The following is a 17,486-nucleotide window of genomic DNA, read 5'->3' as shown; positions in this document are numbered from 1 at the left end:
GTTTATGTTTGTGAATATATGAATACTGGTAGGCTTTGGCTTGTTATTTATTACTTAGATGACCCTAAAAGTTGGTTATGAGAAACGTATGATTTTATTTTAGGCCTATGATAAACCCTTGAACATACAGAATTCCATGAAAAATTCAAATTTTGAAAGTACAACAAACAATAGGCGTTAGTAGCCTATAAAGGAAACCTCGTGCGCTAAACTTTTAAAGAGACTGGGATTGCGATGTGGAGCCCACGTTTGAACATTTGTGTCCGGGGTATCATAAGTCAGAATGCCAAGGGTGTGCGCTTCGCTCTTGGTTAAACGTCCGTCATGGTATTTCAGTTCTACGCAACTAACATTATTGCACTGACATAGGAGGCAGGCCTCCGTTCAACAGATAAATAAACGGTTGATGTCCCATGTGGATCATCTCGGCCTCCCCATTTATCATCATAACAAGCGTTCAGTGTAAAATTAACACCGAATTATTAACTACTACAGCCATAAACATGGTCATGCATTACGCCGAGATTGTCGCAGATTTCTGGGTGGTATCCGTAGCCCGTCCGAGGGAGATGGGCGTTTGTGGTATAGGAAACCTGTCCGTTTCCATTAACGCCCGAGTTATGTCATTAATTTGACGAGTTTTGCGCCTGTGTGTGGTTTGTGTGATGGTACGCACGGATGTTGCAAAACATTTATTTTTTTTACACACAAACACACACATACACACACTGGGAGGGAGAAGGAGAGAATGGGAGCTCAGGGTGATTATTTGGCCTATAGCCGCATAATCCTTCAGATTTGATCTAATACCTGCCGAAGCCTGGGCGGCATGCGCGCCCATCTCTCGGTGTGATAATGCCACATTGTGAAATCTAGTCATTAATATTAATTGTAAAGCTGGGAATCATGCCTCGACCAGCAGAGCTTGATATTCTTCGGACAAGGTAAGGCTCGGATTTTGAGCTAATTCCCTGCTTTTCTCTCTGATTTGTAAAGAGAAACTTCCATCCTCTTTGCTGGGAGAGGACAATGCTGAAATAGAGAGAGCAAGATAGAGATAGAGACAGGGGGAAGGAGGGGGGGGGTGTATTTTGGCTGAAATGTTCCTTTTGAGGTACCCCGGCCAGAATGCCCTCTCCTCTACATCTGACCGCGCGTGGAGCCCTGTGTGCGTAAAGACCCACCACAAACACATTGAAGTGGGTTGTGAGTGTTTTCCTGGCGCATCGCTCATGGGATCACTTTTTGGGGGGCTCTTATCAAAGTGAAACAACTTAATTGTTAGTTGTTTTTTAGACATACAGTTATTATTATCCTGGACTGAAAACGAGTGAACTAACTCCAGTACAGAGCCAGAAGTAATCTTAGGTATTTTACTCTGAATCACTTGTAGACCCATATTGTTTTTATTATTGGTGATACAATGTATGTAAAACAACCCCCAAACATCTATGCATAACCTATTTGTGTAGGCCTGCATGCACTTCTCACGATTAATTTTCTACAGATTTGCCAAAATGTGCTTGTAGATATGCCCTCTGATGTCATAACTCCAACGTTTAAAGACAAGGCTGTATAATGCACTGCATATCAGTGCTACAGGCGTCACTACAGACATTGGTTCGATCCCGGGTTATATCACAAACTTCCTTGATCGGGAGTTCCGTAGGGCGACGCACAATTGGCCCAGCGTCCTCCGGGTTAGGGGAGGGTTTTGCCGGGGTAGGCTGTCATTCTAAATAGGAATTTGTTGACTTGTCTAAAGGTTAAAAATATATATATATATCCTTCATAGCAGAAGCGGTTGGATAGTCCAAGAAAAATGGGTAGAGTGAAGCATGAAGAGACACAGAGAATGTGTTGTGTATATTGAGCACTGATTTATTGCGCGAACCTCTGGTCATTTCCATATATTGAAATGTGCCCGAGAGCCCAATCACTCAATTTCTTCGGGGCTCCCGCACGTGGAGAGTAGGCTATGCATGCACATGATTTTGAGTTTTTTTTCATAACATATTATTCGTTTGCATTAGGTTAGGCTAAAATACAAAAATGGAGTGTTCTGTATTTCTCTTTTTGATTAAAATAGATTGAGATCACTGGTCAATAGCCATTATTTATTATGAATTCACTTCAAACACAGGTCTACGAAAACTTATAGTAAATGAACATGGTAACCCTCCTCTGTCTGTCTGTCTGTCTGTCTGTCTGTCTGTCTGTCTGTCTGTCTGTCTGTCTGTCTGTCTGTCTGTCTGTCTGTCTGTCTGTCTGTCTGTCTGTCTGTCTGTCTGTCTGTCTGTCTGTCTGTTTTGTCTGTCTCACTCACACACACACACACACACACACACACACACACACACACACACACACACACACACACACACACATGTCAGTCCATGCATCCATGCAGTGTGGTGCTACATGGATATCTCTAATGCATTAACACCGCCTGACTGATTTATGACGGAATTGAGCACGGTATTTGCATATTGAGATTATCGCGGCCTGGGCTCCCTCCTGCACGAGTCGTAGCGCTCTTTGGCTTTGATCAATGTCCGCCTTGAGTGAGCAGGGTAGGGGTGGGGAGAGGGGGTTAGGGTGAGAAAAAATGAAAAACATTCTTTGTGGCAAACAGATGGAGTGGGGTGTAGGGAGAGGTCAAGGTCAGCGCTCTGTGTCTTAGAATATGGATGTATAAAGCGAGGGCCCCACAAGAGCTTTTACGCATACCGACAGTAGCCTAGACTCCTCAACAGTTTACAAACGCGTTGTCCATGAAATACTATAATTACTTATACAGTAGGCCTATAAAGTGGCGTTAGTTTTTTTTTATTGTGGCAGTTTGGGGTGGGAATCGATATGAATCCAAATTGTTAGCAACAACAACAACAAAAAACATTAGCGTGTTCATCTTTTCAACTTGTTTACACCTTTATGATGCTGTTCTTCAACGCTTTTGTGGGAAATGTCTCTACAAATCTGCATTTCAACCATTGGGATGCTATATGGTGGGCGGTCCACACTAAGATAAGAATCAATGTGAAGCCTATGAGTGAAGGATATCAGTGAATCCTACCAAGTCGAAGAGGCCGTGGTGACCGGCTGTGACTATATAGTAACATAACAGGCTGCTTCATGAATGATCCCGATGATATTCATTTCCCTATTTTATATCGATATGTATTCACTGAAAACTGTAGGATACACAATCGTAGTTAAGGCCACAAGTGAATTTCCTTGTAACTTTGTTTATTTTAACCATGCTCTTAAAGCCTGATCTTAAATGCATGCCAGTGTCCTCAAATAATTACAGCGACATTCAAGGTAAGTCTATCAAGGGAATTAAAAGTGTGTCCCAACAGTATTAAGTCCTATATACGCCAGTGTAGGGACACAACCAACACATCCACTTGATTTAGGTCAATGGTACATTGTGATTAGCCCACCTTGTGGATCAGGCAATCATGTCCCGCTATATGCAAGACTGAGACAATTGGAACTGGCTAAATATCAGCCATAAATTCACAGAATAAAACATATCTTCATTTTAAAACTCCTTAGGATAAATGGCCAAGATTTGATTAGTTTAAATGGCAAACTATTGCATTAAGTATCCAACTGTTTAAAACGGTTATTTAGACATTAAATTCTCAATTTATAGCTGTTCCTTTTTTGATATTTACTTTCGATTACTATTACAATTCTGGCCGTTCCAGAACAAGTCTCAAAGAGGCTGCATTGTGCGTAATTGGACGAAAATGACTCCAAACATACGTTGAGAACTGCATTTAAAGGTATCAATGGCGAATCTTTAAATTGGGGACCGTGGAAAAATGAGATTGTTCTTTAACAGTCACAGATAATTCCTCTCATCTCTTCCGCGCTCTCAGCACTATATAGGGGAAATCTGGAATGGTCGCTGGTCAATTATGTACAAATCAGAAAAGTGGAGAATTTGCATATTTACAAATAATTGTTACAATTGGTATTGCATGTTTTTAAGTCCTTATTGCTTGCGTAAAAATACATGTGTGGAGGGTCCACCAATTCTGATGGTGAGAGACGGTTTTTGTATTCCTTGCGTGTACACGAAAAAGACAATTCGACCGAGCAGCCTTGGGTCTGTATAAAATACAACTCCAATGTGCTGTAATATTGTTATTGCCAAAGGCTATATAACAATTGAACATAGGATTTGTATCTGCTGCGTCCATGCTGTCGTTCAACGGAATTAGGAAACGTCTGTAGCCTCTTTTATCAGCGCCTGAACTTTGACGCCCCGTCACAACACAGCCTGTAAGCTTAGCCTTCAGTCCTCCCATATGCACCACAGCACACCAGGCGCCTCGTCCGCGCGCAACGAACAACTAGTCGCAACCTGTAAAATATTTCACTCACTGGTTATACATGATTTTTTCGTCGACGTTGAACGTAGCACCTCCACCACTCCGGGTCGTGTCTCTCTCTCTCGCTCTCTTTATATTTGTTTTTCTCTCCGTCCTATAATGCTCTGTGTCCCAGGTCCGTGTGTGCAGCACTTGCCTGGCGCGCGGTTCTTCACTCCTGTCCTGTGCTTATGCTTCAGTCGCTGTCTAGTCACACTTCAGCTATAGCTCGCTATAGTCTGTTTCTCTCCTTTCCTCCACCCTCCCCGCGCACAGCCCCATCTTGTCATTGCATTTTTTATTTGCATGATGTCTTCTTATGGTGTCGTTATTTAGTCTGCACGGGCGGTGTTTAGCTCGTTTTATATTACCAAACCCCCATTATGTGAGTATTTACACCCCCTCCCCCAACCACCGGTCCAACCTGAAACACATCTGAAACTTATTACCCTACAAAGGCGTTTATGGGCATACTCCCACGTTCTGTTCGTCAAGGAGTTTGGATTGCACAGAAAGCATATAGTCTCAAAGTTGTACCCTATAGTGCCCGCTAACCTTGCCCACTGAGCCCAAAACCCAACTCTGTATTCATACATCGGTATAGAACGGATTGGACACCTCTCTTGTTTCCACGACTTAAAACATGTTTGGTCCCGGGATGGTTCTCTGTACCTGCGCTCGCGCTTAAGGTTCAAACCCTGTGCCCTCTTTCCAGAACCTGTCTGTCCTGTTCATGCAACCCGATATTTACGCTCCGTTTCGTTCGTTTCAATAGCACTTTGCCCTTATCCTTTTTCTCCTATTCTACACACACACACACACACACACACACACACACACACACACACACACACACACACACACACACACACACACACACACACACAGACACACACACACACACACACACACACACACACACACACACGCACACACACACACACACACACACACACACACACACACACACACACACACACACACAGAGTGTGACTAGAAATGTTTCTCTTTCTACCACATGGCTAATGTTTACATACTGCTTTACTCAACCCATGTGTATATACTTTATTCTATGCTACTGTATTTTAGTCAATGCTACTCCGATCTAGTATTTATATATTTCTTAATTCCATTATTTAATTTTAGATTCGTGTGTATTGTTGTGAATTGTTTTATATACTACTGCACTGTTAGATACTACTGCACTGTCGGGGCTAGGAACACAAGCATTTCGCTACACCCGCAATAACATCTGCTAAATATGTGAATGTGACCAATACAATACATTTTGATTTGATTTGATTTGATGGCTCCACAATGTCCACCACTGCGACTTCATCTGTTAAACGTCTCTCCGTGTTTCTCTCTCTCTCTCTTTTTCTCTTTCCCTCCCCGCATGCAGCATATGTCCGGCCCCCTCCGAGCTCCTGTCCATTGGCTTTTCTTGCTGTTTTCCTTCGTCCCCCCCCGCCTCTCACACACACAGTGCACATTGCTTTCATTAGACATCCCTCTCTCTCTCTCTCCCTTGCGATCACACACTACCTCCCCCAAATGCCGCTTGTCCGGCCCCCTGATCTCTCTGTCCATTGGCTTCTCCGGGTCTATTTTTCATGTCCAGCCCCTAATGAGTGTCCATTGGTTTTGTTATTTCCCTTCCCTCCTCCCACTTTGCCGCTTCGCCCTGCCCATGTTTTGTATGTCTGTGTCCATCCATCTCCTGACGTTCAAGTTCGCAGAAACGTCACGTCCGCACTTGAACTTGCAGCTCAGGGGGGCTTTTGCCATTTTCCATCTCTCTCTCGCTCTATTTTCAAAAAAGCCATGACGGCGATCCCACTATACATCTTCCCTGCGCCATCGTTGTATTATTTCTAATTTATTTTGGATATCAAAGGCATTGATGAAGATATTTTCTCTGGAGTCTCCCTTCTAACCCGGCTCTCCCGATGTGAACCGAGCTGAACGCCGCCACCAGCCACCATGTCTCGCCGCAAGCAAGGCAAACCCCAACACTTAAGCAAAAGGGATTTTTCGCGTAAGTACACCTACATTGTCATTTCTGCTTTTACCACACTCCTTTCTACCCAGCCCAATACCGGTTCCATTCAGAAAAGCGGAAAATGGGTTACCAGGAGCGTGATTCTCATGGGCACTTTGGACACTGGACAGCACGGACCCGCAGTCAAGTGGACTTCACCGTGAAAGCCTGGCGATAATCTACCTGGGTAAAATACCTATGCGCGCAAAGCATATCCCACCCAAAGCTGAAAGAGAAAAGTTTGATCCAGCTTTCATCTCTGAGAAAAATCGGAGAAGTTTGCAGCGAGAATGGAATTACATTCATACGCACTGCACTGGCTTTAGTGCCCCGGTTGCCTCAGCCACTAAAGTGCATAGGCTACGTTAAGGTACGCGGAGCCTATGAGTTTAGCCTTTTCTTTAAGCGGAGTTATGTAGAATATCGCACGGAATTTCCGGTATCGGTGCCTGTCTTGGATCGTGGCAGGTTTCCCCCCTCTCGTGCTATTTTTGGAAGGTTTTCAAAAAACTAGAAGTGGATTTTGATTTGGAAAAATCTCGTGTCCGGCTGTTTACAGGCACCGCGTGCATGCGCGTGTAGCTCATCTGCCAACAGAGTCGAAATAGATGTCAATAACGGCCTATTTGTACCCTGCTTGTCCAAATATCCTTATCAAATGGATTGTAGTGTTTAGCCTACATTGATTCTGTAAGGTGTTCTGGTATAGTGGCAGGAATTATAGGCTATACTTCTCAAGTAGCCTAGTAAAAATTGGGTGCTTTTGTAAAGAGCAACAGGAGCCACGCTTTTTATATTTTATTTTTTTCTTCCAGCTTTTTACAAACCCATATTTGGAGCCATTTGTTTTAGTTTATCATGCAGTTCATAACCCGAAGGTAAGATAATACCAGAATAACACTGTCATGTTATTTAGAAGGTAATAACAATGTAACGAACATTTTTAATAATGACACTTTTTTTTAAGTTGAACTATTCTTATGGAAAACTCCATTACGCGCACATGTATTTTGATATGGAGCCTTTGTTCGTTGATTTCGTTTGAAAACATCACCACCATGTTTACAGTGTTTACAAGCAGCAGGCAGCTATATGCGTTTGAAAACTAGAAGAATGGCCAAGGTAGCCAGCCCAATGACCGATGTTGCTACACGGTGTATGCGTCTTTACAACCCTTCCTTCAGTAGCACTCGAATGGTGTTATATGCGATAACATGCCCTACACAGACCCACGTTGTTGTAACATTGTATTGTATCGTGCGGCATTACTAGGTTTCCGCATTTAGTCGAGTGGCCACATAGCCATATATCTGGGTCTCAATGCAACCAGGGGGCATACAGACCAGCTGCATGGCCAGACTTTTGTTCCTGTCGGAATTTCGTCGCTAGGAGGCAGACGACGATCAGAAACTGGATGTGAACTTGAACCTGATCAATTTCACCGCCATCTCAATCTACATATTTGATGATATGTTTAGAATACAGGGAAACGCATAAGGTATACGGCCCCCGTGTCCTATTTACTCTCCAGGTTCGAATCCACCGTTTTTGTTTCCCTACAGGGCTATAGAAGTTAAACAAATGTCATTACAAATGTCAACATTCTGCAGGCCTATATCTTGTTAAATCTAAAGGCACAAATCTCTATAGATTCAGACCTATTTTTATACCATTGGAAAGGGTAGAGGACGTCCTATTTTACAATGAAAATACATGTATTTAAGGTGAAATGAATATAAAACACGTCTTCATATGAAAGGTAGGCCGAAGTTTATGATGGATCTTAAAATGAAGGTTCGAATTTTAGCTTTTTGAGCAAATGTTCAGTAATAGGACGAACAGGCTTATGCCCAAATTATATATTTGTCCATATTTCCTTCATATAAGGAAGGCGATCAGTAGTGTTAATGGTAAACTAATCAGACCCCTTGAAATGTAATGGAATTTACAGAAGTCGGAGAAGAGATATGCTACTAATGTTTTACCAGCTTTTATTCTTATGGGCTGTGCGTCAAAAACAACACACCTCGTTTTTTTCTGATTGAGCAGAAATTACAGTTGTTTTAATATCATGCAGAATGAAATTCGCTTCAAATGCATTCATTAATTTATTTTCATATAGCCTGTTAGAAAACAATTGTTCCACAACAGTTTTCATCTTCTTTTTATTGATTTGCCACGCTACATTGAATTAGTGACGAATCATGTTTATCCCACACATTTAATAGGAATACAATATAATTTGTCTCAGTGTTGCTGCTCTGATGCAGCCTAAGTTTGTGCTAACCTGATATTGATAGCATCACATTTAGTCTAGGAGGGGAAATGTAGTGTGGAAGTGCTATTATGCACAATTTGTAAATGTTCAAAAATATTATGTCCAGGCTCTGTTTCTCTTTCCTTTCAATTTCATTAGAAGCAGCTCAATGTAGTCGGCTAGATATGGTGCTAAGTACGTGCAAATGACCATGAAACAAAAACAAATATGCAATCAAATGATATCGTCATGAAAAAAGGTGTTAGACTTTGGGATTACATTTGTTGTTTGTCCATTTTTTTAATGAAAACCAACAATGCATTATGCAACTCTAAAATCTACTCTCAGTTCAAGTTTAAGGTGGGGGCTTAGTCTGCTTTCATTTGATTTTATCCAGTGAATTTAATGCCCAGGGTTGTTGTATAACCCTGGCCGTTCTGGTGGTTGACCTGACGTTAAATTAAAGGTAGTAACCGGCCGCCAGAATTTATCACATGTTATCTCTATGTCCCAGTTCGCTCGCAGATGTCATGTAGGATTGCTCGTTCAAATCATATTTCCTCTCGCGCGCTGGGAGCTACTCTACATTCCCCTCTCTCTCTCTCCCTCTTTCGCTCTCTCTCTCTTTCTCTCTCTCTCTCTCTCTCTCTCTCTCTCTCTCTCTCTCTCTCTCTGACACACACTATTTCCCTCTATTTATTCTCTATCTGTCTCTAGGTTGGGCGGAAATACATTTAACCTCAGTTCACAGGATGCTATCTCTTTTATCAAACATTCCTTCCAATCATCAGCCACTACAAATTAAAATCTATTTTTTGATTCTCAGTGGTTTTAGGTTAATTAAAATGTGAAATTGGCAGCTTAGTAAAGAAGGTCAAGATGCTTACCCATTAAGAAGCTAAAGGAGAGCTACTCTCACCTTAGAGCGAAAGATTTCAAACACCATGAGCCGCTCAATAGTAGGCTACCGAGACTCCTGTTAAACCTCCCTCTGTGGTAAAATATCTCATTCACACAGCTCGTCGTCCGTGTACAACAAGACCGACACTCCCTGTGTGACAAAATCAACTTTAAAACGAGTTAAGCGTTAACCCCGGGTTCCATGGGGAGGAATGTACTTGAACGGTTCCTTTTGGCCTATTTCCGTATGTAAAAGTGGTTACCTAGAAACTGTAAGTCACACACATGTAAAGAGTCTAGGATAGTGTTTTTTAAATGATTTCGACACACTGAGGCTGCTTGTCTTCTCTGCACATATGTCGGACACGTTTGTAAATTTCCACATAATGAATTGAAAGTCCTATGAACTATTATTCTTCATCACCCAAGAATAGCCAACACTTTTGAATATGAAAAACACATTTTAGAAAAACATATTAGAATAACTTTTTATTTTTTCCCTTTAGTATGTTGAGTTATCCAACTGTCTCTGTCCCACTGAGCTTTTGATTTCTACAGATCTATAAGACAGTCCTTAAATTATCCCATCTATTATCCATCAGACTAAGGCTTCATTTCTCACAGCTCTATGTTTCTACAATCGCAAAGAACATTTCTTATCCATTACAACTCCCAGCTTTAATTACACGCCTTTCTCAGTTGTTGTTGCATTCATTTCAATGGATGTAGAAGTGGTGAGAGTGTGAAGTTGACAGACTTATGAGTGTGAAGTGGAGCTGTCTGTCTAATGCCAATCTCACAGAGAGTTAGTCACCCTTCTTGCTCTGCAACACCGCCCAGACATGACTTCTACTACTACTACTACTGGGGGTGTAGTCTGACGACTACTACTAGTCTAGGCAGAATGGTGAGAGAGAAAAAGCCAAAGCATGTGACCATTGTTTCGCACTGTTATTGATGCTGCTCAATTGAACACACCACCTCTGATTTCTCGTCTCTCTCTCTCTCTCTCCCTCCCTCCCTCCCTCCCTCCCTCCCTCCCTCCCTCCCTCCCTCCCTCCCTCCCTCCCTCCCTCCCTCCCTCCCTCCCTCCCTCCCTCCCTCCCTCCCTCTGTCTCTCACTCGTTCCCGGGTTACAGCCGAGCCCCTGTCTGCCGTCGCCTCGGAGGAGCTCTCGTCGGAACGCTGCTCGGAACGTTCAGACCGCTCGGAGAATGGCACGGGCACACTACGGATGGCCGTGGCGACAGAGCAGGATCTGTTGACCTGTGGTCAGTGCCAGGCCACCTTCCCCCTGGGGGACATCCTGCTCTTCATCGAGCACAAGAGGAAGAGATGCCACGGACCCCCCTGTCTGGCCAGGGGCCTGGACAAGCCCCCGTCGCCTACGCCCGGCCTGGCTCTCACCCCTTCGCCCTTCCCGGCCTCTCTCCGCAGGCGCCCTGTGGAGGTGGGCGTCCAAGCCACACCGGGGGGCGATGACGACCGCCTCTCGTTGCCCAGAGGGATCTGCCCCAAGCAGGAACACATCCCAGGTAACCACCATTCCCCACACCAAGTTGTCTTTAACCAAGCAATAGGAGTTGTGTTTCAAATGCAGTGTCTTTATTGGCATGGGTGAACGCGGGTAAGCGTGTGTGCACCGTAAAGTAGGCGTCCATGGGGGTGCATTTACGTTTTGAAGTGTCACAAATGGCAATTATATGCAGGGACATGGGAATGTGTATGTCCCTTGTGGGTGTGTTTATGTTGAGGGTTCGGGGGGGGTTGTATTAAAACGTTGATGCACTTCAGAATGTGTCGTGCAGTGTAGTGAGTGTGGGCGTAGACCGGGTACAGCAGAGGTCACATATTGGGCACACATGTTCCCTTTCACTGTAGGATTTGTAGTCCTAAGAGACCCAGGGAGAAAACCACTGCCGTGATTGCGTCAGCTGTTGGCCCTCGTTTAAGTGATACATCTGATTGGCCAGGACTAATAGGCTAGGGGCGGGGTCTGTTCTGGCTAACCACAACTGTAAAATGTCACAGGGAAGCCCAAGAGAATAGGAATCATCTTATGATTTGATTTATGGATCGTTAGCTCATCCATGTCTCCGATCGCCTGGTTCTCACTGGCTGGTGTTCTTAATTAGAGACACATACGTATGACAGTGCTGCTGATCTCTAGCTCTGTGTGTGTATGTGTGTGTGCGTGTTTGTGTGTGTGTCAGCCTGTGGAGGGGAAACGGTTAACTTGGCACTGCAGTTGTCCTCAGATCCATTGAGTTGACAGAGAGAGGAATGGGGGGAAGGTTGGTTTTCCACAGTAATCAAATATAGCCCAATGGCAAAGTGACACTGGTAACCTTGAGTTAGTGGCCATTTTGCGATGGCCTAAAAAAGCAGGGCACAGGGTGGGTGCGCTGGCTGGTACCTAGCGGACTCAACCCACCCACCATGCAGGGAAACAAAGGTTTGGGATTTGAAGAGTTTATTTGTGTAATTACACAGTTCTGCAGTGTGTATATACCTGTAGGAGGGCATACACAGATGCTGTGATGTGTGTGTGTTTGTCTCTCTCTCTTTCTGTGTGTGTGTGTGTCCACTGTTGCTTTGCGATATGTCTTCATGCCTTTTCAGGGTGTGTGTTCCCAGTTTCCTCATGTAGGCTACAGTTTTACAGTGTGTTTCACTCCATGTGTGTGTGTATGCTTCTGTTTTTGTGTCATGTGTGGGTATGTGTCCTGTTGTGGCTGGAGAATGTGCAGTATGTGTGCCCTCTTGCATGCATGGTGTGTGTCCGGGTCTCTGTGAGAAATGCTGCTGTGGCTCTCTCACAGTGGTCTCTTCCTTACCACATCTTACATTGGTAAACAGAGACATGCTTACTCTCGCTCACTCTTAGTTCTCCTTTTACCCTATAACTCTATTTTCCCTTCTCATCTCCCTAACTCTCTCTTATTCTCTCCACCATTTATTTTCCACTTCTCTCGTCTCTCTCTGTCTCTCTCTGTCTCTGTCTCTCTGTCTCTGTCTCTCTCTGTCTCTGTCTCTCTGTCTCTGTCTCACTCTCTCTCTGTCTCACTCTCTCCCCTCTCCCCCTCTCTCTCTGTCTCACTCTCTCTCCCTCTCCCCCCTCTCGCTCTCAATCTCTCTCTCTCTCTCTCTCCCTCTCTCTCTGTCTCTGTCTCTCTGTCTCTCACTCTCTCTCTCTCCCTCCCTCTTTCTTTCTTTTTCACTCTCTCCCTATCTGTGCAGTATAACAGAGGGGAGCGAAGTGTACATTTGGTTATTTTGCCTTGCAGAGGGAGAGTCGTTTTTTTCTCTCACCTGTGTGTGTGTGTGTGTATTCTAGTAATTGCCGTTGTATAGAAATGCAGGGTAGTGACTGTGTTTCTCTTTCATGCCACCTCTTGCCATCTGGCTACTCTCTGATTGCCTCTAGAGATCCTAGTTTCAGGAAATGGATCTGGCCCAGATCATCCTCATCAACAATAATTTAGATCTGACCTTTGATCCTTTCATTTTGGATCTGTGATTGGGTGCATGATTTTTGGTTTAGACTCCAGAAAGGCCTGTTTCTGTTTTAAGTTGGGTGGAGAGAAATGTTGTGTAACGTGAACCTTACTGTGTGTGTGTGTTGTGTGTGCTGTGTGTGTGTGCTGTGTGTGCTATGTGTGTGTGCTGTGTGTGTGTGCTGTGTGTCAGTTTTACCGGGTTCTCTAAGCTCATTGTCTTTACAAGCTTCAGTTCAGTCTTAATGGATCGGCAACTCTAACCAAGTTTGTGTCTCGACTCGTGTGTGTTTGTGGTTGCGTGTGTGCGTGTCAGCTTACCCCTTTTGTTTCTAAAGATTTCGCTGCAATTTCAGCACAAATTTTCATAGCCATTTAGGCACGCTGACTATGAAACACACACGCACACACACACAGAGGCACATACACGGTCTCAGACAGCAGCTAAACTGGGTTATTAGACTTATTTGCATCACAATGTAACAGGCGAGACACGTCTGGTTGGGTCCATGGCATTACGCGTGGATGTCATGTTTTAGAAACATTTGGTGGAACAATGTATTTTTTTTTGTTACAATTTTTTATAACTGTTACTATTATTATATTAATCAATTGCTATTCAAATTTTTCAATAGTCATTTTGGTTGTTCTTTGTTAGTTGTTTTTTGCGTTGTCGCTCGGACATGAATATTTATCACGGTTTATTATTGCATTGGTAGGTGTGGTAGTTGGAAGTTTGTTATTGGTATGTACCTTATTAAGAAAATATGGAGCATTGCTCTTGTGGTGTACTACCCTTAGTTACTCATCCAACAGCTCTGTTTGAAAAGACTGGAGGCGGTACCTGTCGAGGAGTGTGTGCTCCATGTGGATTATTGTCCTCGATAAGCTTTGCGCTCCGGCATGATGTGTGTGTGTGTGTGGCACACTGAGGCCATTTTTAATACGACCACACTAGGCTGAGATCTTTGACTCTCTTTAGTCTATTAATCCTAAACTGGGATTAAAAATAGGATTAAAAATTCCTGAATGCCATCTCATCCTCAAACGGAAGTTTTAATCAATTGTGCTGTTTCTGTGTGTTCTGTGTGTACAACACTGATTGTGCCATGTATAATGTCATGGTATTAAGGCATGAATGATTGTGCAACACTGAAATAAATCATTCTTCATGACAATATGACATACAAAGCACATGAGCCCTGGTATTACAAAGACAACACTGTCCCCATGGTTTTCTCCGGCTCTATATATTCCTATCTAATCTATATGGTCTGATTTTAAAATTCTCGGCATATTATTGTGTTGTTGACCAGAAACCGTGGATAGATGGCAGCATTCGCGCAAAACTGAACGTGCGAAACATTTAACCATGGCAAGGTGACTGGGAATATGGTTGAATAAAAACAGTGTAGTTATTCCCTCCGTAAGGCAATCAAACAGGCAAAACGTCAGTACAGAGACAAAGTGGAGTCGCAATTCAACGGCTCAGACACGAGACGTATGTGGCAGGGTCTACAGACAATCACAGACTTCAAAAGGGAAAAGCAGTCATGTCCGGACAAGCTAAACACCTTCTTCGCCTGCTTTGAGGATAACACAGTGCCACCGACGCGGCCCTCTACCAACGACTGTGGGCTCTCTTTGGCTGACGTGAGTAAGACATTTAAATGTGTTAACCCTCGCAAGGCTGCAGGCCCAGACGATACCCCTAGCCGCATCTTCAGAGCATGCGCAGACCTGCTGGCTGGTGTGTTTACGAACATATTCAATCTCTCCCTATCCCAGTCTGCTGTCCCCATTTGCTTCAAGATGTCCAACATTGTTCCTGTACCCAAGAAAGAAAAGGTAACTGAACCATTGCACTAACTAAGTGCTTTGAGAGGCTATTTAAGGATCATATCACCTCTACCGTATCTGACACCCTAGACCCACTTCCATTTGTTTACCGCCCCAATAGATCCACAGATGATGCAATCGCCATTGCACTGCACACTGCCCTATCCCATCTGGAAAATAAGAATACCTATTCAAGAATTCTGTTCATTGACTATAGCTCAGCCATCAGCACCATAGTACCCTCCAAGCTCTTCATTAAGTTTGAGGCCCTGGGTCTGAACCCAGCCTTGTGCAACTGGGTCCTGGCCCCCAAGTGTTGAAGGTACGAAACAACACCTCCACTTCGCAGATCCTTAACACAGGGGCCCCACAAGGGTGCATGCTCAGCCCCCTCCTGTACTCCCTGTTCACCCATGACTGCATGGCCACGCACGCCACCAACTCATTCATCAAGTTTGCAGACGACACAACAGTAGTAGGCCTGATTACCAACAATGACAAGACAGCCTACAGGGAAGTGAGGGCCCTGGGAGAGGTAGTGCCAGGAAAATAACCTCTCATTCAACGTCAACAAAACAAAGGAGAAGATCGTGGACTTCAGGAAACAGCAGAGGGAGCACCCAACTGTCCACATCAACGGGATCGCAGTGGAGAAAGTGGAAAGCTTCAGGTTCCTTGGTGTACAAATCACTGACGATCTGAAACGGTCCACCCTCACAGACAGTGTGGTGAAGAAGGCGCAACAGTGCCTCTTCAATGTCAAGAGACTGAAAAAATGTGTCTTGGCCCCAAAAACACTCACAAACCTTTACAGATGTACAATTGACCACATCCTGTTGGGCTGTATGATCTTCAAGGACATCAACTAATCCGAGCCACTGCCTGTTCACCCCGTTATCATCCAGAAGGCAATGTCAGCACAGGTGCATCAAAGTTGGGGCCGAGAGACTGAAAAAACAGTTTCTATCTCAAGGCTATCAGACTGTTAAATAGCCATAACTAGCTGGTTTCTACCCGGTTACGCAACCCTGCACCTTAGAGGCTGCTGCACTATATACATAGACTTGGAATCACTTGCCACTTTAATAATGGAACATTAGTCACTTTAATCATGTTTAAATAATGTTTACATACTGCTTTATTCATCTCATGTATATACTGTATTCTATTCTACAGCATTTTAGTCAATGCCACTCTCAATCTGATATTTAAATATTTCTTAATCCCATTCTTTAAATTGTTGATTTGTGTGTATTGTTACATATTACTGCACTGTTGGAGCTATGAACATAAGCACTTAACTACACCCGCAATAACGTCTGCTAAATATGTGAATGTGACCAATAACATTTGATTTAATTTGATTTTGATGCTACGGCTAAGCTAAAGCTAGGCTAGCACGGCTACCCACTCACAGCCCACCTCAATGCACATAAGTGGTTTTTAAATGTCCCTTTATTTTCTGGCTTAATTTCAGAGTCTCTCTCACCCTCTCTCCTTTGCTTCTACTTCTCCAGCTTTCAACCTTCTCTCTCTCTCTCTCTCTCTCTCTCTCTCTCTCTCTCTCTCTCTCTCTCTCTCTCTCTCTCTCTCTCTCTCTCTCTCTATATATATATATATATATATATATATATATATATATATATATATATATATATGCCGTGAATATATATATTGAATCAATTACAGTGTGTGTTGGTGTGAGTGCATGTGTGTATGTATGTGTGTGCATCATATGTGAAAATGCGTGTGTGTCTGTGCAGTCCAGGTGCCGCCTGGCACACGAGCCAGTTGCAGTCTCCGGTGCCAAAACGCCATGCTCTGTGCGTGTGAGAACAAAGCATCAGAATCACCCCTCCATTTTGCCGTCTCATCTATCTCTGTCTAAATCCCCCACCACTTCATACACCACTGTCTGTCACGACACCAGGGATCATCAAAGTGTCATTTGGTTTTGCTGGGAGGGTGTGAGGAAACATACTCTCATGCTGAAGTAGAAGGCGCATTTCTCTGCTTGTCTTTCCTAGGCCAGTCTGTTAGCATTTGTGTGGGAGGTCATTTATTGCACATACGATATTATGGAGCAGCTCTTTGTGGCGTTGAGAGAGGGGATGATCGGCCAAGGACAATGTCTACCTATGCACTGTGGCCGGAGATACACACTGACCTTACAGAATCAAAATGCTTTCTGTCTTTTCATTTCCATTACACCAAAAGGTTAAAGGACCCTGGATTGAATGACTTGTTTTGCACTCCTTATTTCGATGGCATGGCAATGATGTGCGTGTTGTTCTTTGATTTCACAGCACATTTTAGACACACACATTGATTTAGGGTTTGTCCTTTGCCCTATTTGCAACACGCAAACCATTGCCCCCTATTTGGTTTGGATTGAGTTAAATTACATCAGGTAGTGGGATATAGACTGATGCCTATACGATCAGGCTGATCAGGTTGATATGATAGCATTAACATACTCGATAATGTGACCTATGTCATGAGCAGTTGCTTTCATTTTGGCAGCTATCAACTCTGACACACTATCGGTGGAGTATTGTTTATGGATT

The 17,486-nt window shown here is 43.7% G+C and overlaps 1 protein-coding gene across 1 annotated transcript in view; it reads left to right on the top strand.

Moving 5' to 3' along the window:
* The first annotated feature begins 5,666 nt into the window (after positions 1 to 5,666).
* The window catches only part of LOC112254440 (BAF chromatin remodeling complex subunit BCL11A a), a 61,266-nt gene continuing 49,446 nt past the window's right edge, over positions 5,667 to 17,486 (top strand). The window contains 2 exon segments of the mRNA XM_024427032.2: positions 5,667 to 6,423; positions 10,723 to 11,118. Of these exon segments, the coding sequence (XP_024282800.2) occupies positions 6,369 to 6,423; positions 10,723 to 11,118 (451 nt within the window). The 5' untranslated portion in view covers positions 5,667 to 6,368.

This window comes from Oncorhynchus tshawytscha, linkage group LG01 (assembly GCF_018296145.1).
Source record: "Oncorhynchus tshawytscha isolate Ot180627B linkage group LG01, Otsh_v2.0, whole genome shotgun sequence".
NCBI classification, from domain to species: Eukaryota; Metazoa; Chordata; class Actinopteri; order Salmoniformes; family Salmonidae; genus Oncorhynchus; species Oncorhynchus tshawytscha.
This window is presented reverse-complemented; position numbering and strand designations above follow the sequence as displayed.